Genomic DNA, 27,966 nt, shown 5'->3' on the forward strand with positions numbered 1-27,966 from the left:
GCTGTAAATCTTGACATTTGCCGATAAAACTTGTAGTTAAAAGTCAGGCGTAAGCAGCGAATTCGGCATTCTCTTCTACTTTTCCCCGAAAATAAATCACTGCAAGTTGATAAAAATAGATTTGAAAGCACATAAACACGTAGTACTGTACCTACCGAAGAGAGCACCGCTTTATCTTATCATTTCCAAGTTTTCGTATTTCGAGCTGGATTCGGGTCGTTTCCATAACAACCAAACTTGTAGTTATCTATTTCTATGCTTCTCACCAAGATTGGACAACAAACCAATTTCTGTCATGTTAGGTGACCGTCTTTTATTTCCCAAGTCGCAGGAAAACCCCTATAAACGTCTATATTTTAGATAAACCCGAGCAGGATTCTCAGACCTCATCCTACATGTTGTACAATTTGTGGGACATTTGGGCTGCACTAAGCTGGATTCTATTTGCTGCTTTCTGATTGGTTATTCGTGCGCTCGTCGGATCTATGAATAGGCCATTCCAGCTATAAGCATGCGTGCGCACTCATCATTCAGTTCATTCAATTCCTGTCACTTAAAGCAAGAACCCTGTTCTACCATTCGCTCATACAGCCAATATTAGACTATGGTGCTATCGTCTGGGGCTCGACCAAAAAGCAACACATCGACGATTTGGTCAAGTTCCAGAAACGATGTGCGCGGGTTATCCTCGATAAGAAATGGGATGCACCTTCAAAACCACTTTTTGAAGAACTAAATATTGTCCCCTTCGACAAAAGAATAATCTACCTACAACTTGTTTTGCTCTTTAAGGCAATGAGCTCTTTCTAGAATTTCCTTATCTTTGTCTAGCGCACCGCGAGCCGTCGCCAGAAATACATTAACGAATGCCTGAATTATCAGTAGTTTGGAATAGACAGTTATGTGAATGGTCTCCTAGCGTCAGATAAATAAGGCCATGGAAGAGAGAGCGAGATGTCGATTCTAACAAGCAACCTGTGCTTACTTAAAGGGACAGTGTCAGAACATATCGTGGGCCAAGAAAAAGCAACCCTTCCTTTAAACTTTCTAAATTTTTTTAAAGAAATCCTGTTCATAGATTTGGTTTTTCCATATCAAACATATTCCTTAAGGATAGTGTCCTTCGTTTGCATTGCCTTATATGGTCATTGATGCCCATATTTAGAAAAGCTAAAGTTTTCCCGCTCCCTGATCTACAGAAAATATGGTGAAAAATGCTGATTCCTGTCAATTTGAGACTCGCGGCAAGAATTTGTCAAAAAACCTGACAGCTTGGTCAAATTTGTATCTTACTAATCTTGAAAAGCCCTTAGACCCAGGCCTCCCAGAGATTGACCGAGCGGGTTTGAAGGTCACCCAAATATTGATATGTACTGCGATACAGCTACTTTGAGTTCAAAATCATGGTTTAGATCACATATATTCGCGGCAATCTTTACTTAATTTCTTTTTGTCTATTTTTCTGCTAGACAGAAAACTCTTGAAGTCTTTCTGACAACTATTCTCAATATCCCACAATGTCTATCAAAATATATTGGGCAACAGGTGGTCCTAGGACTCAGTTATGTGGAACTCCGTAAACATGTATTTCAAAAAGCGTTAATTTCCTACGCCCCCTCCATCCGCTTAATAATAAGAGCGAAGCAGAACTTCGATGCAGGGAAAGTGTTTGTCATCGTGGTATTTTCATGGTGCGGTTTTTCAGTCCATGAATCACCGTTGTCTCCTGGGAGAAGCCTGACAGAAATGGCCTGTCAATCGTTTGGATTCTGTCTTCACGACTTTACATATTGATTTAAGTACAGCTCAATTAAAAAAAATGATTTGGTGCTGTAATTTGAATATGCGGATATGGGAATTCACACTTCATTTGCTTTTGGTTAACGATATTTTAATGAATGAAAGTGATAACAGTTATTAATTGCTGAAATAAACCCAGAGGCCCGACTATTATGTGGTTTCGCTTTTTTTTGTTTTCGCGCGCTGCTCGCCTGACGAATTGTAGTTCTTAATCCACTGCCTAGAGACGTACCTTTGTTTGTTTTTACCTCAAGCCGGACTCGCTCCTTGATTAGGAGATTACTTTTTTAAGTAGCCAAAATATTTACTGATTAAGATTTTACTGATAAGATATGATGAAATTGATCGATGGCATATCGATAGTTATCCTTCCAGTGTAAATGATAGCTAAACCATAAGGAGCGTTCATATGTAGTGTATACTTCTATGATATTACATGTGTATTTCGAAGTTCGTGATCAAAAGTTCATTATGCATTTGTTCATTGTTTATTCAACTGGAATCCCCTCCCGGGGAGCATGTCAAAGCGAATTTATTCTGGGTTATCCTTGCATTAAAAGGTTTCTACTCATTCAACTTGAACTTTTTAAATTTTCTAAGGAAACCGTCCATTGATGTCAAGCTGTCATCCTTTTATATCCCTTCCAAAAAATATACTTTTCACTTCCGGTGTAAACCGCTATCCAAACAATACAGGGCTTGCAAAGCGCCCCATAAATGGCCATCATCCCCTAGGCCAAATTGCAATATCATAGAATATAACTCGGTATATCACTCGAATCAATTCTATGTTTACTGTCCTAAACATAACCAGCAAAGCACAAGGTTTGTCAAGAATTCAGCGAATTTCAAGCCCAATAACTTAATTAAGATTTCCATAGCTGTAAATTCCCAGTTGGGATAATTTGCGTAGTAGCGATTGATTGATATCTCATCACTCCCCCAGGTTATTTCTAGAAAACGGCTCGAATGTAAGTAATAAAAGACGGTTAGTTGTGTTTGATGGCTAATAGACTGTTCATTGTCTATTTAGAAAGAAAGACCAAGATATCATTCTTTAGTGTAAGCGGTCAAAAAACTCTGAAATGGACGAATGTACTACTAATCTCAGAGTTAATGCTATCCCTCAGTGATTTCTATATCAGATTTCGTGGTTTTGGGGGTAGGGGGAACTTATTAACCGTGATATTGGGAAGCCCCTTACTTTGTAGTGCGATTAGATAACGGTCCATATCGTAATGGTATCGTTCCTTAGGGAGATACCTATAGGCAAAGGTAAGCGCTTCACACGCTTGATGGGAAACGTTCATGGAAATAAAAAAACATCATTTCAACTATTTAAAATCGTTCTTCACTGTTAAAAACTTGTACCCTAGCACTCGAAGGAATACTTCTTCAAATGAAATCTCTTTCGATGTACTAAAGAGAGAGTGGAGCGCTAAATGTAGTAACCTTATCTCTCGCGGCATGAATGGGTCGTGAGTGAGAACTCAACGAAAACCTAAAAATACTATTTTTAAATCTCATAAATCAATGGCTTCGTTATTTATCTTTGTATGTGCATCGCTGTCTAACACAAAAGTGATCAATGATTTGCTTCCTTGTCCAGTTTGTAGAAGGAAGTGTGAAGGTTAAGGTCTGGTTTGCTTGTATGGAACTATTGGTGCAGTGGAAAAGTCCTACATTCGGGAAAAACGAATATTTTGACATATACATGTCTCGATTAACACTGACAATAGGTCCCCGCTGAGGACCCAAAAGCCACATTAAAATACAGTCTGTGCAAAACTCTCCTCAACTTTCTGAACCGCTACTAAATTCCCTAATCGCTTTAATAGCAAGTCGCATAATCTATAGGCAACAAGTTGTATCAAGTGCATTTTGAATACGACTTACCCGACATTCGCTAGCCGACATACAAGCTAAGTAATTTTCTCTCTTTTTCCCTTTTCCTAAGTCCTTCTCGGTTTTACTTTATGCGTCAATACAAAACCGTTGCTCGTATAGCCTCTCCCCAAAGCCCACTAGCTCGTATTTATGCTCAATAACATGGCTCTTTCGCGACCAGCTGATATCTATTAGCTGGGCTTTTCCTGTTATGAAGACAGGGCCTTCATGATGTTAGCATTGCGTTAACTTGCATTGTTTGCTTCAAACATGCACCGCCAAATCACCGTGTGTAGGTCCCCACAGCATGAGGTGCTCGGTTAATTGTGAAACGTCTGCCGTGAAGCAACAAAAGGATCTTTTCAATTGGTTAATAGCTAGCTTAAGTGGAGAATCATTAAAACTAATGCCGGTCCCGTTGTAGCCAAGAGGTTTTCGTATTAACTCGCATTAGACGGCTAATCTTGCCCTAGAAATAGCCTACACATAAGCATGCGCTATATCAGAGTATAAACTATGCCGTTTAGCTCGAGCTTCATAAATATTCCTACAGTTTTATTAGTATTTGTTGGCATGTGAAAACATTGCCAAGGGGGTCGGTAGATCTATACGCATTTTTCTGAAAGTTGTTTTTGTTTTGAAAATTCAACGAAACACTCGAAGTTGACTATGTGATAGCTTTTCGGGTCTAGGTTCCGTGACCAATATTTTTACAATATTTTGTGGATGATTCATGACCAAATAAAGCCGCCCTAAACACGCATGGCAAGGAGTATATTTAATAGTCTTAAAAAAGCCTTAAGGGCATCCTACAAAATAGTCCCATGCTAGCATGCACTACGACGTCACAGATACTCAAATTGTCAAAAACCCATCCATCACTCGATTCGGCCTGTTGTTGAGCTGACTCGAATTCAATACCAATTTGTCTTGGAGTAATCACTAAAAGTTAGCTTTCTAAGTCTTAAACAAACCCTGTATGTTTATTGCATACATTAATCTGAGAGTTTATATTAGTTTATCACTCACGGTGTCATGCTGACGTTGTTATGGCAACGGATGTGGATCATACTCCGCGAAAAAAAGGGCACAAAAGAAAAACAATTATAAAATATCTATAATTAGCGCAATCAAACTTGACCAAGGTCAGATTGTCTATAGAAATCATAAACTATCAACAGTGGATTCCAGAGTCCCCCAGAAAACATTTTTCCGCTTTTACCTTAAGATTTACGATGAATTTTACTTATGTACAAAAAAATTCTACTAATTAAGAATCGTAAAAAAATATTTCAAGTGAAGGACTATACTAGTTGAACGGAAATTCGAGGAGGATTTAATTAATTGTAACGGATTAAGGGTGACACACGGAAGTTGTGCGGTATTATAGCGGTCGCTATACGCGGAAGACGTGCGGTAACATGCGGCCTTTGAGGGTTTACAATATGGCTTGTGAGACTCGTGTTTGAGGATGTAGGAAGGAGGTAAAAAATAACAGTTAAATGACAACAGACGTAATCGTAGTTTACACGCAGGTTATTAATATTTAGGATTCTTTGGGGTAAAAAAATATGAGGATTTACCACATTGTCAATGCGCCCTCCATGTGCGAGTTTCTCGTGCGTCCCCGATCGCGCATACTCTACCGCGCTTTCTCGACCGCGCATTTATCAGTCCTCGCTCTTTTACTGTCCACAGCACATCAAGCTTTCTTATAGTCTTAAACATCTGGCGCATTTTTACTCGCTATCTTAGTGTTTACCGCGCATTTAGTTTTCCTGTTTTTTAGCGTCTACGGCGCCCTTTTTTCTTGCACTCTTGGCGCGTGCGTCTACGGCGTTTTTTCTTCTTCTTGTGTTCTAAGAAGTCTAGGACGTATTGGGCCTCGCGGTATCTCAATAATTTTCTTTTTTGTTAGCGTCTACGCTGAATTTGTTAAGTTCTATTTTGCATCAATTGCTCAAGTTTCTCTCCGTCAATGTTATCGCTAAACTCGACAGGGACATACGCCACGTGCACGGTACGCTCGTGTGTGGTGCCATGTTATGCACTATTCAATTGATACCCCGGCCCCCAGACACTCGGGACAGCGGGGGAGTAACGGGGGCATGGCCGTGGAAGTACGCTTTTGTACAGCTACATCTCTCCCGGGGGGTGCGGGAGTAGTAATTTTTTGCCAAATTAGCGCGGGTTTTTAGCCAGGCTAGTAACGCGAAACCTAACGACAGCTTCCGAAATTTTTAAAGATCTGTGTATCGATTATTTTGCCGTTCTTGTTTTATACATCGTGGGGTGTCTTTATCGTTGAGTCTTAAAGCGTTGGAGGATAGTTTCAACAATTTTCGTTTGAGTTGCTCTAGTAGAAGTCGTTGAGGTAGGAAATCTAGAAAATATTGTACCATACGACGGGGCAATAGGTGTGGGGATTGTAACAGCACGATTCCCCCCCCCCCCCCCCCGGCGGCGGGAGAAAATTAAAAATGTAACAGCGCACAAATGTTACATTCCCCGCTATGTCCGGGGGGCCGGGGTTTCAATTGACTAGTGAATTACACGCTGAGTGAGCCAGTCTTATACCTGTTGAATCAATTCGAGAAACTTTAAAGCCACAGCAAATTAAAACGGAATGCAGAGAGCTCGTGCTAGCTAGTCAATGATATCTTTTGTCTTTAAATTGGTCCCGCCGAGTGACGGCGACATCACAATGAAATAAAGCGATCACGCGGATTGTTGTATAGACCTCCATGCAGGATTTTTATTAAATTTTACTCACTTTCTAAAGGAGTTTTTTTTTTTAAATATTCTCCTGCTGAGATTGCTTTCGCTTTATTCGAGCTTTGCTGCTTTAAGAGAGAGATTTGATTTAGATTACATCAATGCCGGTCCTAATTGTTGCATTCTGTCTAGTATAAAAAGACACGGTGTCTTGAGAGAGAGATTTGATTTAGATTACATCAATGTCGATACTAATTGTTGCATTCTGTCTAGTATGAAAAGACACGGTGTGATGATTTAGTTAAACAAATATGATTTATTTTATTGAATTGGTGCTTGTTTTGATGTTGATATTCCTTCGGGTTATAAATCTATTGAGGATAAGAAAAGTGTCGTTTGTTTATTAAAATAATGTCTCATTTCACGATATGTTACAGGCCATTAGGAGTCACGAAAAAGCTTACAATAGTCCAGTGGTATGATTAGAAGATGAAACTACAGACAAAGCCGTCTGCGCAGGCGTGGTGGCATCACGTAAATCAATCCACACAGGGTTATGTTTACGCCTCTGTGAAAACAGAATAGTGTCCGCTGGCGATTCGAGCGAAACTACTCACGATAGGCTAACCCTCAAAATGTCAGCGAAACTTCTCTGTTTTCACAGAGGCGTAAAACATATCACTTTAACCCGTGTTGATTTATTTCCCTTAATAGTCTTAATATTTTCTTCACAATTGTTCAGCTTAAAATTCAACGATGCCCGCTGGACACACCGACTAAGAACGCATAAATGCATTGGGAGCCTCGGTTTGGGGAAAATTTTATGCGCGCGCATACCACCGAGAAAACTTAGTGAGGTCGCACTGTATCTGTGCCTTCTTAGTGCCTATGTCCAAGGGGCATGATGGAGTTCGAAACTGGGCCACTGGTTGTGTCATGCTTTGTCATGTCTGAAGAATTCCTAAGATTCAGGATTCCTGTGGTCCTCTCCAAGTTATGTTCGGTGACCACAGGAAGCCCGCGTAGCTATTCCGATTTATGCCGGTTTTCTAACGTTTAGGGACGCCTGCGGAGGAAGCTATATTTTGATTGACCTAAACACGTGCATGCATGTGCTAAGAGTTGCTTCTTTTATCTGCCAACAAAATAGTGGTTCTCCTTAATTTAATCTAATGATTCCTATTGATATGGTTGGGAGAATTTAGTTGAAGACTAATTCATTGTTTTGTTGAACAAAATATAATGTATATGTTCTCTGCAGCAGATTATTATAAGTTATACCATGGCAACTCGGGTAATTCACTTGTTAAATTTCCCCGCAAAGAGGGATAAGTCAACCCGACCGTCCCGAAGAGAAAGTTCATCACTAATTTCCCCAAGTTGAAATTGTATAAGTCTGTGATACCTTGATCAATGAGGAAATAACGATAGATTACGAGTAATGCCTGCACTTTGTGCGCAATGTTCTTTTCTACTCTCTGGAGACCACCGCTCTACATAGTTGCTCAACAGTTTTGCTCTGTATAGTCACTGACGCGCATGCGTAATGATACGAGGTCAATTCCTGTGCTGGAAATGCAATCTTCTGTTTGTTTACCTGGTGGAAACTAGGAGACAAGCATTTTGGTTCTAAATCTCCCTCATGCATTAATGATGGGGACAATTTCGGAGACTATTAGAAATTTAGAGATTCATCAACCCATCTATCTTTGGTTTCCCTCTCTAGTGGGAAATTTAGAAAAACACATCAACAATGCAAGAAGGAAATTAAGAAACATCTTTTGTTTTTCTAGCGAGTTTCGTTAGTAAAACAATAGAATCCTTGTTGACCATGGTATAATATTTGATCATTGAGTTAGTGGGGGGAGATTTGGAGTTGGTCACAAGTATGAGAAGAAAGGAGTTAAGCAGATGTAGATAGTGTTCCTGTGATGGCCTTTTCCGCGTAATTAACCGCAAACTCTGATACCTAATCCGAGGTTAAGTCATGCTAGCGACGTATTGTTGCTTATTTAAGCTCAGTTACCGGCGAGAGCAGAAAGGATGTTTTTGTTGAATAGAGGTAAAGAGCTTGGCTTTCTGCGAAGTCCTCATACCCAGGCTAGTATAGGTAGTGACTCTGAGAAACTACAATCAAATTTGACTTACTAGAGAGACTATAAAAAGATTTGCGCAAGAATACGAGGTTTTTCTTGCGAGTCTGGTATGCCCCTTTAGAATCGATGGATCATCGAGAATAGATACGTAATTTTGTATGGCCAGCCAATTAAGGCTCATTACTTTTCGCTACTATCCATACGAACGAATTCATTGGGTACTAACGATTACTTTTTTTGCGCATTGTAATACTAATAATTTCAATGAACCCTTAATTCAGAAGCAAACAGGCTTTCAGGTTAGTCTAGATATTTTACCTAAAAAAGTCAGTCAAGTGCAGATGTAGATTAAAAAAAAACCGCGTATACATAATTTTGGATGGCTTTTAACTGGATCTCCCAAAGTACGCGAATGTTTCGCGAATGTTTCATGCAAGGCGGCGGTGTATTTTAGCTCAAGCTTTATCTTTAATCGTCGTAATCACCGGGATCTCACATGGCGAAGAAAGCGCTAAATTGCTGTCTTGTTAGTATCGCCACATGCCCTACTACTAGAGCTGGTAGTACTACTAGTAGCGCCACTTAATACGACGACATCACGAAATCCTACCGTGCCAATCCACTCGTAGCTCCTTATCCCAAGTGGTTTAAGCGATTTGATGGCTCCTCTTCTGTTCATGCATCTATCAAGTATGGATTAGCTTCGTTTAGTCTGTTTAGTTTCCTGTTATAGCCTCTAAACACAATGAAAGCATCCCTAAATCCTCCACTTTGTCCTTGTGTTGTCTCACCTAGCCAGTTCCGCGGGCTTGAGACAATGTTGACAAGAGTGGTTTTCTAGAGAAGGCAAGTCATTACCGTAGTAGAGCTCGGGAGGTCGAGACTTGCGTGTTGACATTGTAAACAAATAATATAGGATCCGTAAGAGGATCAATGAGATAGCCTTTGTAAAAACACTTCGCTAACTACGACAAACTCAACCATGTGATTTCTATTACTTTTGATCTTAAATGAATGCGCCGGCAATTACCATGACATCTCTATCAATACGTCTTGCGGTCATAAGAGCGTGGGCCAGCTTGGACGCAAAAAACCTGAGACTGAATGTTCATAGTGAGAAACCCAACGCCGTAATGTTTGCAAATGTTTAGCGCTGCTAATAACCACAGGCCAGCCAACTATAGCTGTAATTTTTTTTGCCAATCAGTTCCATCGCCTGCATTATCATGGCGGCACTCAGAGTCTTTTTCAGCTGCAATTTTTTCATCCTAGCAAAGTACATCCTAGAAAGCATCCATTTAGGTCATCCTAGCAAAGCACATCCTAGAAAGCAACCATTTAGGTCATCCTAGCAAAGCACATCCTAGAAAGCAACCATTTAGGTCATCCTAGCAAAGCACATCTTAGAAAGCAACCATTTAGATCATCCTAGCAAAGTACATCCTAGAAAGCAACCATTTAGGTCATCCTAGCAAAGCACATCCTAGAAAGCATACATTTAGGTCATCCTAGCAAAGCACATCCTAGAAAGCATACATTTAGGTCATCCTAACAAAGCACATCCTAGAAAGCATAAATTTAGGTCATCCTAGCAAAGCACATCCTAGAAAGCATACATTTAGGTCATTCTAGCAAAGCACATCCTAGAAAGCATACATTTAGGTCATCCTAGCAAAGCACATCCTAGAAAGCATACATTTAGGTCATCCTAGCAACGAACCAAGTGTGAGGAAACTTCCATTTCCATCGGCTGATTTGAAGAAAATGTTGTCATATTTTTTATTCAATTTGGTGAATAAAGAATTTCAATTTTTGTTTGTCTTTTTAAATTTCTTATATTTATCTGTCTTCCAATACACTATCCACTACAATTTATTTATTGAAAAATTAGTATGTATTGCGTGACTATAGCAGTATGTTTTGAGTATGCCCTTTTTAGCCGGCTAGTACTCTATAACGGTTGTTCCAGCTGGCATGACCTTATAGGTATGGCTTTGCTTATAAAGTCATCCAGCACAGACTGAGCACGCGCATGCGCAATAGGCCTGTAACCACTGGCCATGTCATCACAGTCGTCTGAAATTGATCATGTCTAGTCGCCATGTTTGACGCTGTGAATGGCAGCGCGCCACATGACAACATGATGATAAAAAACCATTCACCTCAGGCAATATTACCAAAGCATCATGTACTGGCCTTACTGAGACAATGATACGCAAAGCATCACGGACAAGATTTACTCCGACAAAAAAAGGAACAAAAAAATTCATACACGATGAAAAGCCTGGAAAATATGCATGCAGACCAAACCAGACATAAAAAAAATGCATACAACGATAAAAAAATTCATGCACGGCTTAGAGACAAGAAAAAAAAAACATGCACGACTGAAACCCCCCCACCCCCTCCACTTTTCTAATGGTCCGCCCCCTAAGGGCTATTTGTGTGACTCTTTAACATGTTTGAAGACGTCTCAATAGCGCCTAACGCCAACGTCATTCGATTTGTGCATTAGCACAAACACTTCAACTCACGACTAAAACCAGATAAAAACCAAAGAACAATCCTTAATATCTCTAAATACGTGATTAAAATATCGATAGGTTATTGAAGCTAAAGGGCTTAGGGAAAAGAGTGCTGTAAGTGTTTCCCTGGAAAATAAACAAACAAACAAACATCGTCTAGCGTGGTTCGTGCTAGTATAGGTACCTTTGTCATGCTGATAAACAAAACAAAACAAAAAACACGATACAACATATAACCTTACGAAACACAAAGCTAAAATTTTTTTAGCTGTTTGTGGTGGCATGGGATTTTAAAACCTACAAGGCATTTTTAATCGAAGTCGCTCTTGAACTGTTCAGCTTTCTCATAGCTCAACTCGTTCTAACAAATGGCTATGACGTTGTACTGGTCTAACAGCAGGTTCAAATACATGTGTGTTACCCTAGCCTCCATTTGCCGTCAAGGTGCCTTCCTTGGCTATATTTTATACGGGACTGTCAACCACACTTGGTGACCTTCAGTCAATGTCAAGTAGAAAAAAAAATATTATGTTTTCTTAAAATACTGTCTCGCTTGTATAAATTTTGCATTTGATGATCGTTTGATTCCAACTAATTAAATGACAAATGATTTACGTACTTACTGTGAGGACGCACCTTAAAATCCCTTGGTCAGCTGTGTTTTATGGCACGGTCTTAGCAATGTTGTACTCACTGATTGTAGTAAGAGAAAACTTCGATGGAAGCTCTCATTTTTGCTTTCATTAACACCGAGTGAATGTCACTGGGACTGTATCTTTCGTTGCCGTAATACCGAACCCGCCTTTTTAGAAGCTGATCTCCGAATTTAGCTGCAGCTGATTACGGAACGAGCTTAAACATGTTACTCGCTTTTGCACAGAATATTGATTGCTGAAAAGTGCCCTTTCTCTCCAAGTTCCTGAATATTTCTGTTATCGTATATGGCAATTAGTGGTCTGATCACTTAACGAAGAGAACCCGGGACCTTTTTCTCAAATTGAGTCGTCTTAAATAGTCATCGAGTGCCGTAATAGAATCTACTTTCCTTTGGGTTGTTTGGGGTTCCGCGGTTTCGTCTGCCTGTTTTTTTATCTAGTTTCTCCTTCCGTCCTGACGGTACACTGCTCACAAACGCAAGTGAGTGCAGGATAGACTTGGTTGATAATTGAGCCGCTCAGAAGTAGTATATTCCGCCTTTGATGGTAAGTGTAGGTAGGTACGTAGGTGAGTTCCTTCGTGAGTTATTTGTGGCCCAAACTCTTCAATTGTAAGTCACATCGTAATTAATTCTTGAAGGTTTCATTTCATTCAAGAGTGGAACAAAATCACTGCTGATGTACGGTCGCCTTAATTTGTTGTCCCCATCTCATACCCCCTCAATATATAAGAATCACCAAGAGAAAAAAAGACGAACCGATCTACCCTGTAAAAAAACTGTTCATGGCGAACGGAGAGCTATCTCGGATTTCTCGGTGAGTAAATGGCCTTTGGGAGAAAAAGAGGTATTTTTGTCGCGCGTAATGGCTTTTAACCGCACTATCGTAGTTATTTCAGACTCCGAGATCCTCTGAAGTCATAGAAATCATAATAATCATTAATCACTGCACGTCAGGTTTAGGTTGTAAAGAGTTGTAATTTACTGGTAATAGCTGTAATACTTGAAGACGACGAGTTTTTATTGTCGTCGATTTTGTGCTATCCCTCGTCACAAACTTTCACAATAGATCTTAAGTCGACTTCTTGAATAAGGTACGGTCTCGTTGCGACCAGTATATATATGTGACGTCGTATTGCTTATGTTATGATAGAGCTATACGCTTTTTTACTTATAAGTCGTCTATATATCCTGTCTATTCGCTTATGACCTCATAAATCACGAGTGACGTATCGTGGCTATATGGCGTCGTTCCTATGTTTACGCCATCTGTAGGAAGGCAACAGATAAATAATGTCGCTTAATATTTTCTTGCGATAAGCGTGCCCTGATTTAAGAGGTTCCATAACGACCAAAACCCGATAGCGCCACGACTGGATACCGACGAAAACCCGATAGCGCCACGACTGGATACCGACGAAAGGACGAGAGACGCGAGAATGTCGTGCCTATTAATATAAAGCCTGGGTACGACAGACTTCTGGCGCCTAGGGTTTAATAAATATTGAATAAAACAAAGCCGGTGAGATAACAATGTTCTGATGTAAAACAATGCTTAAATTTCTCGGTTGTATTTCGGAGTCTTTGATGTTTGCACTACAAGCCCCTGGGCCTTCTATTAGCAAGAGATGTGTTTTCTGCGGGAACATTGAGAATTTCTCCCCGGGGCTTCACCCCTCTTGGAATTCTGCCATAATGAATTATTTGCTATATCTCCTATTATCCCGCTATTATCCTATTTTTGACAAAAAATAAACAATGTATTGTAGTTTCCCTTTAAGAAATTGGCCATTAGAAAAGTCAATAAGGATTGGTTTGTTGTCGCGTAGCAGTAAAGTTCGACCTCAGGGAAATGAGGGCTTTATCAAAGCGATAAGAGTAATTTAGATAGCACTCGTTATTTTGTACAAGTGTCTGTAACGTGACTGTGTTATATCGCTAAATCCTTTGAGATATCGGGTGTGGGTGGGCGATAAAGGCGTTAAGTAGAATAGGGACCGCTAACGTCACCATTAAGACCGCCATGCAAAAGATTCTATCCGCAGATCAGCCGACATCTATCCGCTTTTGATACCAAAGAAACACCATATGACCTTGATAATTTGTCTTGTCTTACATGGCGTTGCCTTGTATATTTTGTAGCAAGTTTATCGATCATAATCCACTTCACGCATTTCGAGTAATATTGATACAATGATAACAGTGAAGTGTGATGCTCGTTTAGTCTGTCATTAAGCTTAATCTTCGAAACAATATGCCGGTTGATATGAAAACAAAGCCATGATTAGCCTTATATAGCGCTGATCCGAAGAACAAGACAAATGTTTATTTGATTATCGCTGTCTTTTTGTAGCACAACATAGCGACACGAAAAACATTCAAAAACACGAAAAAAAATGCAAATTTATGTTATTAATTTATATGTTTGTATATATTGTATACTGTGCAATACTTACTTGTATTCTAGTGATGTAGAAAACCTCCGCGCGCTTTGGGTCTTTTAAGCGGTAGTCTTGTAGCACCCAAACGTCTGTACCTTACCGATTAAAATCTGCAGACAAAAACGAAAATTAGATATCCTACCTTTTTACAATATTATTCCATGGCGATGTTTAGGCTTTGTTACTGCTTTCGCACACTTAGTAATAATTTCAGAAAACACGCGTCGCGCTCAATACAATTACAAACCTTTCACACTTAGGAATAAACAGGTATTGGTTTGCTCGGGTTAGAGAGAGAGATGTTGCGATAGCTAAAAAGGAACAGCTTGCGGTGTCAAATAGCCCGCCGGATGTTATAAGAACAGTTCGGCAAACGTAGCGACTTGGCATTACAGGTCATATAAAGATACAATCAAGATCGCTTTTAAGATATTGCTCTGTAAAGGGAAGTTGTGGAAGGCTTGTGTCGATCTGCTGGTTATCTCAAGAACTTCGACTTAAACTTCAAAAGATATCTCATTGCTACATGAAAAAAAAAGGCTTCAAGAAGCTTAATGCTTGTTAATTGTTTTACTTTCTTTTATCCTTTTTTTCTGCCAAAATGATACATCACAGCAGACAGACTTTTTGTCTACTGTTGCGAATCGTTCAATCAATTACCAAATCATACAATCGTTTGTTTACAAACACTATTGTTGTTTATGGACGCTATAGATATTAATGGACCGTATCTACGACTGATATTACTCCAACTCGATGATAGTTTTCACCGCGAGTAGGGTTGCTCAATTTTTTTCTCTGAAATTACTTCTTTGCTTTCCACGAATGGACGGGAGCGATAGAAAATGCCTCCTTGGGGGGGATTTGTTTAAGTGCAACGCTCGTACCTGGCCTCTTTGTAAAGTAAAGACCAAAAATAAGGATGAGAGAAACTCGTATTCGCTTTCACAAATTAATGAAAATACATATTACCCAATTTTTTTGTATTATCTTTTGGTGAGTTTTTTTATGTAATGACTTTCGCATATAGAACGCACTTTGCGAGTTGTTTTGACATCTTGTATGCGAATTACACATCTTTCTGTCTTTGTACCAGAGGCTCCCATGTTTCCTACGCGGCGACAATGACAGAGCGAAGCCAGTCATCTATGTTCTGTATTCTGTATTGAAAATGCGTACTGATTTATTAGGGTAAATTAACAAAAAGTCATTGGACTACGAAATAGCAAAATACCCATATAGATGATGCACCTGAAGTCTTTAAATGTAATTACTATTTCATAAGATTTTTATAAACATTGGCTATATCAATATCCTTTTCAAGTCATGTTCATTCATATGTTTCGTTCGGATTATCCGACTTATCTTTTGTGTGTTTTCTAAGTACCGTTAGTCGAGTAAATTTAGCGGCAAAGCACGGCTTTTTACATAGCGGGGAGTGCTTTGTGCGAGCGTTTCGGCAGATTTTTGTTTTTTCTTTCGGTTATTTACATTGCATAGGTTATCTGTACCAAACATGCTTTTAAATTTGGGTCTACGATGATGGCCCTAAATCTGTGATTGATTGGAATAATTATTCGCAGACCATGGCTTATGAAATTAATGAAACCCTAACAAAGTGTTCCAGAAATTATGTCGCTTTTATGTCCTCTTCTCTTGAATCTTTTGAATACGTTTAAGTAAATATCTAATTAGAATGCTAATTTTCAGGTTAAACTAGCTCCTCTCTGTTTTTCTACGCGAGCTCAGTGTGAGTGGTTTGCAAGTTCGCGGGGCTATGTTGAACTTTGTCTGATGCATGCCCCCACCCATCCCCCCTCAGATCGTAGCACCGATAAATGCCAATGGCTCATATTAGTTTTAAATATTGCTATTTTGCACTCATTTAACTAGAGTAAAATATAATCAATATGAACCAGGAATCCACAATAAAATTGTAAACATTTTAAGTTTGTAAATTACGTGATTAAAATTATGTTTGCCCAAGATTCGTGGGGTGAAAAAAAAAAGAGAAAAGAAGATTTAAAAAAACGAATAGTTCACTTAAAAAATTATCCGACATGTCTATCTACGAAAGTTTAAGCGCATTAGAAGGATCTGGAAAACTGCAGAAATTTAAAAACAAAAATATTTAATGGAAAAGTGCTTATATTGAGCACAATGCAAAAGAACCATAAAATGTCACGAAAAGTAACATCTCCTTGCTTGTAAGATTTTATAATCTTAACAGTAATTGAATGTGGAATTCAATGTTTCGTTTTCTTTATGCTCTAGATCAAAATAATTCCCTAAAGCCGGAAAAAGGCTGTTTAGCAGGTGACAAAAAATGACGAAAAAAAGCAACATGACTACCTAAAAGATCTACGAAACAAGTGTAGATCGCTTATCGAAAATATACTCATTGTATGCACACGCCTTCTGATCATCACAAACTATTCATTAGTATCAAATTAAAAAGCACACGAGAAGATATATCTTAAGTTTTGCGACACTATTGATGTTACCTGTGGTGTATTCATCGTTCTACATCTTGAAGATCTGGCAAAGAAAATATTATGACTCCTGGTCTGGTTCTCGCTCGTCGCACGGTAGGTCGTGGCTTAGGACGATCCCCGGCTAGTAGTGGCGTGATTGCTTGTTTAATCTAGAATCCCTACCAGCAGATGGCAACAGCTTCCCGCCTTTCACGCTAGTGGCGCGCATCTCTCGGTCAATGTGCTAACTGCCCATGGCGTCTCCCTGCACGGTCATTGGCCAAGCGCTGCTATGGTTCACCATTAGCATGAAAGAGCTTGTTTCCGTTTTACTCATTTCTCGTGCAATAACATAGTCTCCTCGTGTTGCAGAATCAGAGTACAGTCATACAAGACGAATTTGCTAAATTTATAACTGTCGAAATTTGGAAACCATTACTTTTTAGCAATCATGTCAGATAGCAGAGCTGTAGAAGCTGACAATGCGTTTTTTTGTTGTTGTTTGAGCTGTGTTTTTGAATGAAGCTTTGTGCCTATTTTTCCATTCAATAAAGAGGAACATATCAACACATATTTTGGTTAACTTATGTCAGCAGCTCGTTTCGTTGTGAATTGTTTCTACTACAATTCTTTTTTGGGGGCAAATATTTTGTTTCGAAATAGTTGTGGCTAATTGCATATTTCCACGTTATTTTACCCAGCGTCCCTTTATTGAACTCAACAAATCTTCTTTTCCTACGCTAATACCAATTTGTTTACTTCTACGATTTCCTCTGCGGAGGAAGCTAAGCCAAGGACAATTATTGAGTAAGAGTAAATCCCATACTACTGGATATGGGCAAAAATTCTGTTCTAATAAAGTCATGTTTATAAATTTTCAACTTTTGCTGACTAATCGATGTAAAAACTGGTATTGAGATGTCCTTGTCGAAGTTCCTTCTTTTTGTAGACTAATTGCAAACCATTGCTAATTTAACTTCCTTTCTATTTTAAACCGAATTTGTTTCACAAAATCTCGGAACATCGGCATTACGGATCGTATTCGCAGCTTTGAAGCGTTACAAATCTAAACGTTAGTGAAACTATAACCGAACAATACCCCCTTTTGTCACAGATCTTTCTTTGTGCTTGTTTTGTATATGAGTTCTGCATGTTAATGTCATGGTATTGCATGATATTTTGGTTAAAGACTTCGACTAAGTACGTAAGTGAAAAATATGTGAGGCCTGTCAATTTGAGAAAGATCCAGAAGAGCCTTCATGCCTGATGTAAAGAGCGTGTGTCGAGAACAACCCAATGATAGCAGAAATGCGTCTTTAAGCCCCTTGCAGCACCTGCGAATGACTATTCGCGCGTTATAACAACCAGCTTTTGGTGGAAAGGCTATAAACCAATCCAGAGTGGATATCCTATTTATAACCAGAAACCGAGTGCGTGGTTCTGGTTGTAGCTATTTTGAGTGCGTTAAAACATATCAATAATGAGAAGTGCCCACGCTTTGGGCCGGCTAAGAGTGGGCAATAAGTTAAATATATTTAGTCTAGAAGTCTCCTACTTTTCCTCGCAAGGAAATAATTTAGTTTCTTGAAAAAAAATAAATTACGAGATTTGACAAAACGTGCCCCTTTGGCACATCCTGTCTTAGCCAAACGTGCCAATGGAATGATTGTGTTTTTAAACTGTGATTGCCTTCAATTTGTCTTGGTTGAGAGTTATCATCCCTACTTGGGTATTTAAACATCTCTACCTTTCTACTCTGGTATACAAAACTTATGTTAACTTGGCCCTTCGGTCACGCAAAATCAGCTAAGTCAATCAAGTCACTGGGCACATATTATCAATAATGATTAATATTTTGTAGCAAGTCCTAGTCTTCTGCTTAAAGGGGACATGTCTTGACCCTTTCGTGGGCCACGCAAGAGCAGCAAAGACAATCATGACACCGGGCACATATGATCACTACTAGCAAGTCCTAGTCTTCTGCTTAAAGGGGACGTGTCTTGACCCTTTCGTGGGCCACGCGAAATCAGCAAAGACAATCATGACACCGGGCACATATGATCACTACTAGCAAGTCCTAGTCTTCTGCTTAAAGGGGACGTGTCTTGACCCTTTCGTGGGCCACGCGAAATCAGCAAAGACAACCATGACACTGGGCACATATAATTAATATCTGGTAGCAAGTCCTTTCGTGGGCCACCACACTTCCTTATTTAGAAAAGGCCTATCGATATATGTTTTTCTTCTAAAAAACATTTTTCAATAGCCATTTCGTTTCAATCGCTTCGAAACAAAAGCATTGTCTCCATCTGTCGTGAGCGCGTGCATTTTATATAAAAAACTTTTATATGACGAGTATACCAAGAATTCATACGCTCAGTGAACAGCACGCGAGACGGTGTCGAAAATAGAGTGATTTTTATTAACCCGTGAACTACAAATTTATTTCTTGTTCCTTCAATGATAACTTGGCAATGTTATACACCCAAAACAATTTCTGATTGTGCATTCCTGGTCTTTTTTTTGTTGCAGAGCCCTGTTTTATCAAAAGCTGGGAACTGCGAAACCCGAGTGACCCTGTGCAGAGCTTTCTGTGTCGCTCGTTTACTTTGCTCCACATCAATTATGCTGATGTGGAGCAATGGATACGAGCGACATAGAAAGCTCTGCACAGGAGGGCAACAGAGAGTAAGCGACAGCAAAATCTGAAAAGTTATAAGATTGTGGCATTGTAAAAGAGTAGCGAAGTCTTGCGATATTATTTTTGTGTGGTTCGTATTTTTTTATTTGTTGTTTTTGTAGGTGTTTTTATTATCAAAAGGCTGACTAGTCTCTGTGGTACAAAAGCCCATCCTCCTGGCCAAGTCCGTTCACCCGATTGGTAAAATGGCTTTTGAATATTAAATGAGTTTTTAAAATTAGAACAGTTTGTTATTATGGGTGTTAGTTTTTTTTCTTCTAAATATGCCGTCCTTACACACAGCGTCATACAAACTCGCGCGCGCTCCGATTTTTGGCGGCAAAATAACAACAGTCGATTGCTGCAGCCACTCATAAAATCACGTGATTTCTTAGTGCAAGTCACCGATTGGCCAATATTATGGGACAATGTTGATGTTGATTATAATACCTTGACGTCACAGGCCTTTTGCAGAAATACATGATTGTACGCACTATTTCATTAGTTGTAACAGGAATTCTTTGCCTTGAGAGCTCAGTCGTATGAGTCATTCCGACAATAACGACTTTTTATTTCCTCACCACTTTTGAAGAAATGGCAATAAACTGCCCTTTTTTTTCTCGTAAAATGTGACGTTATAACCGGAACAAACAAATGATCCAATGACGGAAAAGTATTAACTTACAAGCTTCCGTTGCGTGCCCGAGCGAAATTATTCCACTTTCATGCCACGGTTCATAATAATATTAATGATATTGTAAATATATATTGCGCACAATTCTAACATTGGAATATGATAATATCGCATACGCTCCCCATACCACGGCCCGTTCATCACGCAAAACGAAACACGTTTCACGCGCACACGCTTAACACGCCCCATCACGCACACGGTATAAGCACGATTGCCTTGACCTTGTACCCATATATTCGTAATTGAAAAATACAACACGCTAGCCATATGCACGCTAATAACTTACACCATACCACGCAGAGAACGCCAACTGAAGCATACTGCAAATTAGCAAGAGTTTGATTGTTTTTTTATGATCCGCTTGTGATATGTTTTGGGCGAGTGCAAGTAGGAAATTGGAGAACATTCCATATGACGAACAAAAACCCAGGGGGGTCTAGCAAGTAGCAAATTATAGCCCATACTGATATTGATGAAACTTCTTAATGATTGGGATTTTCGGGCTGTGGGAAGGGATTGATGGATATTCAAAGAGCCCTTGTCAAGGGGGGCGTAAAGGGGCCACGATAACCGCAAAACCGCACAGAAAATCGCAAAAAAAAACCCTCCAGAAAATCGCGAAAAAAACCGCTTTGCTTTTAGAAACCTCAAAACGGCGCACAAAAAAAACTACGAGAAAATGGCATCACCGCAAACCCTATGCACCCTCCCCCCCTTGTGAGCCACACCTTTGTTATTGTTTCAACCAATATTGGAGGCCACATTTTGAGAAGAAAATCGCAAAATAACCATCTAAAAATAAAATCTTATGCTTTATTTACCAAATCAAACATATCGCAACAAACTACTCCAAATCAGCCGATGGAAATGGATGATTTTTCACTTTTTGTGCTTGGCTTTTTAAAAAAGAATTCTTGAGAATAAATCTAATGACGTTATAATTGCCATAGAGCGTTGTAAGCTCGTAAATGTGAGCTTATACACATATACACTTCATTCCAAATATTTCTGATTATACCCCTCCAATCAAATGGGATCTTAATTTTGTCGTGAGCCCTATCCCACTCCCACCACACCCATACTCTTAGGCCAGCTCCTCTACGATCACTTGAACACCAGATAGCAATGACAGCTGGATACTCGAAAAATCTCGATTAAATAACCTACCATTTGTTTATAGTTACTCAGGAAAATATCTGATACTTACTTCGGACGATGTGACGTCAAATATCTAAAAATCTTAAAATTCGCACTCTCAACAAAGAGTAAACGAGGGTAAATCATTCGTTGTGCAAATGAATGCTTCCACTCAAGCACAGATCTTATCTACAAGGTACGTGTGTCAGGCCAACGCAAACGTGCCATGACATTAAGCCGCCTTGTACAATGATGCCGTACAGGGAAGGCAGGTTGAGATGTCGTGTTGAGATGAAACGATCCGGACGAGGAATAGCCGAGCACTTTACGGGGATTATTTGTTACAATGGTAATGTGCTTTCATGTGTCTTCTAAGTAAATGACCTGTTGTTCTTTTTGCTTGTGCCCACTGGAAAGCTTTTTTAATAGGTTAACCCAAAATTCCACTTACAATAATATCGTTGCTAGATTTTTTTCAAATCCTCTAAGTAATAACATGTTTTTTTTTCAACATTATCATTCTCTCTCGCGTACATGCAATATCGTTTAAAGATATTCTTTTAAGATATAAGAGTACAACAATATTTGTCTCGTAGGCTTTGCCAGAAGTATTAGTATTGCGCGCAATATTGTTTTATTTATCTTGTTAACGTTGTACACAAGTTTGAAAAGTGTACACAAAGCTTGAAAAAACACGAAACACAAATAAGGCTGATTAAAGTGATGCATATGTTTTAAAATCCTACAAAAGTTTATTTTCTTTAGTTCTGTCTACTCAATTGAACGAATATTTATGCGTAAGATCGGCTTATTCTTTCTGGGTGGCCCTTAGAAAAGATTTGAGTTACTTTTGATTAAGTTTCGAGATAAGCTCTACATTGTTAGGACTTTCAAGGGTTTTATATAAGCTTTAAACTTCCAATTCCCTGTGTTCTCGGGGCGCACAACTCCTTTACTGATCCACTCTCGAATTTCTGCCGACGCGTGGTATCATAGTGGTAGGAAGAAAAACAGATTAAACTTGAAATCGTTGATGGCTAATTCCTATATCAGCGTTGGCTTTTTGTATACATTTTTAATTAGATACTAAAAAAGGTTGTTCCTATCTAAAAAGCATTGCTTTAGAAATATGGTACGGTAAGATACCGACAAGGTAAATGGCTCTTTTCCAAGTAGCAGTTGTTTTTCCTAACAAGATTCTCATAGCGAAACGTTTCTGTTGTAGAGTTTTCCTGTACTCGATAGCATAAGATAGACAGCTAAAGGTCAGTAAAAAAATCTTAACAGTTAGCACTTACCCTGTATCACTCGCATGAAATCCGTGCCTTTTCACTCTCTCACCCTTATTTTATTTTTGATTCTTTGCCTGTAATATCGTTTAGCTCTGTTATCTCGATAACGCTCCCGTATGTTTTCAGCTTTTGCTATTGGTTTATCCTAAACCGGTTTTTAATTCAACTGTACTTAATTAAGTGTCACATACTATAGCACGACTTGTTTACAATCTACGAACTTTAGTTTATATTAGGATTTAAACTCAAATTTTAAACGGCTTGTTCAATACGTGAGTATGTATATATTCTAATTCTCTCCTTCCCATAACCAAAACATTCTTTTTTTCATTTTCTTTTTTTTTGCTTATTTTTACTTATACACAACCCTGTCTCGAAAACCAACACAGTAATATCAAATAAAAAAACACATGGTAATTATTGTATAAAAAGTAAGGTAAAATATTTTTAGTACCCAGTAAAGCTCCCGATACGACTTAAATATCTTAAAAAGTAAGTCTATATGGAGACTCAACAGTCCTTCAGTTTTGTCTTGAGGTGTAGTAAACAACCCCTCTTATGCTACGTGACTTAATAAGTCATTTAATAACATAGCGTTTGTACGCTGAAAATTTGTAACCCCGCCGCTTTGCACGATTCGGTTAGCCACGAAAAGGTATAAATCGGAAATACGCCCGCACGTGCATATAGCCCATGCGGAAATATAAGCTATATGCATTCACGCGCAAGGACATGTTGGTACGAACATGCAATTTCTTTTGGTTTTTAGATAAGAAAAATAGCATTAATGACGTCGGGCGTGTGATGCATTACACGAGAATCCGCTACGTGTGCGTCAGGGGAGGACTTGGAACCCATGCCGCACACCAAGGCCTCATAAAGAAATATCATGTCGTTTATCGTCGCCGCCCGCGTCCGGATGTTACTAAAAAGGGGAGCGGGGAACAGGGATCTGGGAACGAGTGATCAGCGGTAGGGCACAGCGATGTAGCAACCTCACGTGCGTCTCTTTGGCTCTTCTCTCGTTAAAATGGATGGTAAGTGAAATCTCTGACTCTGTTTCTAAGAATTATGAATAATTCATGCGCCTATTAGAATCGAATCTAATACGTTTCTCTTATTTTAGATGTGATAGAGATCAAGTCAAGTGAAAGGTATGTTGAAAGGGATAATATTATAACAGTTTGCTTGGGTAGTTTAGTGCGAGCTAAAATCGCAATGGTAAACTTGAAAAGAGATTTATGGAAACATATTTTGAATCCGTGTGTATTTTTGCAATCCTACATTGCCATGACTTCAAATTCTCATCCCATAGTGATGAAAAGCACTGTTACAAATTTGAGGTGCTATTTTCAGTATTTTTATGATTATTGAGTCAGAGATTTCACTTACCATCCATCTTAACGAGAGAAGAGCCAAAGAGACGCACGTGAGGTTGCTACATCGCTGTGCCCTACCGCTGATCACTCGTTCTCAGATCCCTGTTCGGGAAACCATTTCACTTGTCACGTGTCACTAAATGCGGCTGCTAAGCAGACTACCATTTCACTGAACTAAACAATGGCTGAAGGACTCAATCTTTTCTCCGCGCGAGAAGTGTTGCGACATGTTAAATGTTGTTTATACAAAAAAAACAAGTATGGTGATAAACATGTGATCTGTGTCTATTCTATATTAGTATAAATCTACTCACATACTATCATGAATCCTGCAATTTGATTGGCTCTAGTGTTTTCGGGAGCGAGTATACAAGGGACATTACCTAGAAATTTCGCTTAAGGATCCTAGAATCGCTAGGAGTTTCGGATGCCTCGGGATGAGTAACTAGATTTTTAGGATGGCTGTAATTTCGCCTAGCAAATCTGGACAGATACAAAATATCTAGGAAAGCTTTATATTGTATAAAAATGACTGCAAACGAATAAAAACGTTATCTTAACTCATTCTAGGCCGGTTGTGAAATTTTCGTCGTTGGGTGCCCTTGATAGTTGTTTTTGTATCGAAATTCCCCGATAACCTTACTCGGTACTGATGCAAGGAATAAACCTACGCTTTCTCTGCCCAAGCAAAGTCACATTTCTTATTGAAAAAAATTAGGCGCGTACGTTCTATGAACTAAACTAGAGCACACGTTCCAGATACGACAGAACTACATTCTCCGAGAATGTCTTTCAATTTCATTTTATTAAAAAAATATCATACCCAGGGAATGATTAGAGGAGAAGTAATCAGAAAATAACTATGCTATTCAAAGTGGTCAGTATGAGCCCAAATTGCATTTCAAAACGGATCGCACTAACTAATCAAAGAGTTGCTTGCTATCTGAGCCTCGACGTGTTCTTATAATTTGGTAAAAATTCAGGCTGGACGTTTTATAAAAAAAGGTTCTCAAAGAAAAGAGTGTTACATTGAGGAGTATTCGCCCCCTTTTATTTGCATATTTTACACTCGAAGATTCCATGTGTCGTAGTCCGCAGTGATCCATGGATACCAAATAAATAAACAAATAAGCGTGAATGAAAACTAATTTATGTTTGGAAGGTGTGCAATCCTTTTTATTCAGGATTCGGCCATCTATACGCTACCCATGGACCAATGCGGGCTACAATATATGGATTCTCGAGGGCAACCTTTTTTGAAACAGGTGTATGTTTCATCAAATCCCTGATTAAATTAAAAAAAAAACATGAATCTTTTAGCGCTAATTATTTGTTCGAGTTACGAAGGAGCGCTAATTTGAAGCGTGATGAAAGGTCCCGTCTTAAAACTGTGGCTCTCGCATACTTATGGCATCAATAAGCATGCTAATCAGCTAACGTAGAGTATTGGTGGCCACAGTCGCACTAAATAGTATGTTGACCAGCTAATCCTGACTTTTGATTATACATTTAATAGAAAGTTACTTGTTTGAATAAGCCGATGAAAACATATGCTTTATAAAGAGGCACGATATTGGCGGGAGCGTAAAATGTGGCGGTGTGACCAGCCATGAGATCATAAATAAACTCTACGGATACAATCCTATGGATGGGGCGACTTTATTGCCCGGAATGTAATGGCTACATCTTTTAAGCACAGTTTTATTTAATCTTTTCCCAATCAAGAAATGCGTTTCTCTTTCAATATTCAGATCGGTAATATATGTTTAACTCATTTGTTCCTGAAACGCCCTTATACATTTCTTAGATAAATACGCGGACGTGTGAAAGCTATTTCTCAACCCCGCCTTCAAATCATTCCAAATCTTCTGCTCGTCTTTATAAAACCATGTAAATCCTTTGAAGCATCTACATACAATCAGTAACTATCACAAGATTGAGTGAATAGTTAAAAACATTTCCCCGCCCTTGCACAAGTACCACAGACATGCGAAGGAGAATTAGTTATCTTTAGGCGCGAAACCTGGATTTACTTTTAACTCGCGATCGTCCTAATGACAACATTTTCCCAGTTAATTCAGAAAAGATCCCATCAACAGCCTGTGTTTATACTCATTAAGTGTGCGTATGATTTTGCCGATTCCCAAAGCTTTTTTTTTCTATGTAAGACTTGATAGATAGGTTCTCGCACATTTGTCAAGTGCTTTCAATCAGTCAAGTGTAAAATGCTTTCCAGCGCTACTTTCTGCGCCAATCTAAGGATGAAAGTAGATGTTTTATGTTCTAAAGAAAGGCGTCTTGTGGCTTACTGACGTGTGAAAGAAATTTCTTCTAACGATCCATTTCGCTTATTAGATTCTCTCTCATGGAAACGTTTTTTTATGACTATATTCGGTTAATGCTGTGCAGTATTTTAGGTATATAATTTAAGGGTGATCTATGATGAAAATATTGGGAGCGAGGAATTAAAAAAAAAAATTGGCAAATACTTATCGTGGCCTGGTGCAGATATGAATATTAAATTGCTGGCATAGGTAACATGCTATTCTACAACCAGGAAACTGTGTTTACCCTTCATCTCATAGTCTCAAATCAGAATGGTCCAATTGTTATTTCAACACCCGTAATTCATCATCCTATCTTGGAGTAAACCGATGTAGTTCAAAAACAATGTGTGTTCCATTTATTTCCCTATGCGCTAAGGTGAAAAGGCTGAAAAAGTGTGTGGGGAATACTTATTTTTACCCTGGTTCCAGAGCCTCGAACGTCTCTCTAGGCAAGGTTGAGCTGGCCACTAAATAGAGAGATGTTCGAGGCTCTAGAACCAGGGTAACCTATTTTTGAAGTCTCGATAATTATCGATTTTTGTTTGCCTAATTCAAGTATTCGAGTCAGATCTTAGACTTTGGGCAATTTGACAACGTAGAGGTCAATAAAAGGGATAGTTTCCCTAAGATTCTCTCGACGCCTTTTCTACTTACCTTTTTAGTCTCTTTTCCACTTTCCATTGAATGAGTAATGGATTTATGCTTTCCACTTGATTACGTGAGCATATCCTTAGCCGACAACGGCGGTAAAATGCACACGGAATCAAGCGCAAATTGGTCTTTGGGGGCAGGTGGAATTTTTTTTTATAATGATATGACACAATGTCAAATGACAAATTGTCGTACAATGATGTGGTAAATGCTGGTTAATAACTAGTAGTCAGATTATCCCAAGAACACTTAAAAAATCCATTGATATGTGTATACAAACGGATCTAGAGGTTTCAAAGGATTTGCCTTTCATTTGTCCTTTTTCAGTTGCCGCCAAGAGTGGCACAGACTATACCATACGTGCATTATCTATGGTGGACCATTCATCTTTTACTAACTACCGGTTGAAGGTTCGTTTGTTTTGGGGTTTTCATGCCACTATAGAGCTTTTAGTACGTAATGTAAGTCCTTCTTACGGTCCATCCTTCCCATTAAGTCTCGATACCTTTTATCCATGTATAGAACGAACAACTACCGACAGACGGGATCAAAAGACCAGAAAATAGATTGAAAAGATGATGCAAGACGATGCATTAGGCCAGAAGCCTCACACGGTTTTAATTATTTGAAAAACTCTGAAGCTTCTCCCATGAACATTTTTCCACAATGCTGCCGTTAATTGGTTAAACTAGTATAACGATCGGAAAACACGTTAAAACACGGATCGGTAAAACACGTTAAAACACGGATCAGTAAAACACGGATCGGTAAAACACGGTTAAAGGCGTTATGTTACTTGAAGATTTGGGTCAATTTGCGGCAATAACTTCTTCTTTAACCCTCTAACTCTTGTCGTATTAGTGCTCTTTACTGTCTCCTGCGCCGTCACTGCCCGAGGCGCTCGAATTCTACCAATGTATGGGGTTAAGTTAGGTAATGGGATTTGACTTATAGCAAAACCAACCACACCCGGACATTTGACACAGAAATGCGCCACAAAATGGCAATGCAAACCGTCTACAAGTGGCATGATTCATATCTCGGATGCCTTGCAAGGAATTGCCTGACCGCGGTAGGAGTGCCCTGGCATAGCTGTTATAAGGAACTGTGCAATAATTATCAGGGAGGGGGGCAGTAAAACCAGAGGGGGGGGGCACTAAGTTAATTTACTGCTAAGAGGGGGGGGGGGCGTATTAAATGGACATCAAAATGT

The 27,966-nt window shown here is 39.1% G+C and overlaps 1 protein-coding gene and 2 long non-coding RNA genes across 10 annotated transcripts in view; 2 read left to right on the plus strand and 1 right to left on the minus strand.

Moving 5' to 3' along the window:
• Positions 1 to 26,873, minus strand: part of LOC5508611 (D(1)-like dopamine receptor) — a 30,635-nt gene extending 3,762 nt beyond the window's left edge. Inside the window, exons 1-2 of one of the 8 annotated variants that reach the window (XM_032377347.2) lie at positions 26,757 to 26,873; positions 14,135 to 14,229 (exon numbers count right to left, since the gene is read on the minus strand). Coding sequence is in view for 1 of the 8 variants with exons in the window: in XM_048729284.1 (XP_048585241.1) it covers positions 156 to 226 (71 nt within the window). In the remaining 7 variants the exon portion in view is untranslated. Of the gene's footprint in view, positions 1 to 155; positions 1,023 to 3,696; positions 4,654 to 11,646; positions 12,063 to 14,134; positions 14,230 to 16,623; positions 17,754 to 21,174; positions 21,286 to 22,402; positions 22,683 to 26,756 lie in introns of those variants that run through there. The other 7 variants (XM_032377348.2, XM_048729285.1, XM_032377346.2 and 4 more) reach the window with 7 other exon arrangements.
• On the plus strand, positions 12,055 to 19,594 carry LOC116615600. Its single transcript, XR_007312018.1, has 3 exons — positions 12,055 to 12,225; positions 12,337 to 12,495; positions 19,396 to 19,594. It is a non-coding gene; the product is annotated as an uncharacterized LOC116615600 (long non-coding RNA).
• On the plus strand, positions 21,362 to 23,557 carry LOC125568020. Its single transcript, XR_007312019.1, has 3 exons — positions 21,362 to 21,453; positions 23,166 to 23,433; positions 23,523 to 23,557. It is a non-coding gene; the product is annotated as an uncharacterized LOC125568020 (long non-coding RNA).
• Positions 26,874 to 27,966: the final 1,093 nt, after the last annotated feature.

Source organism: Nematostella vectensis, chromosome 6 (genome assembly GCF_932526225.1).
Source record: "Nematostella vectensis chromosome 6, jaNemVect1.1, whole genome shotgun sequence".
Lineage (NCBI taxonomy): Eukaryota > Metazoa > Cnidaria > Anthozoa > Actiniaria > Edwardsiidae > Nematostella > Nematostella vectensis.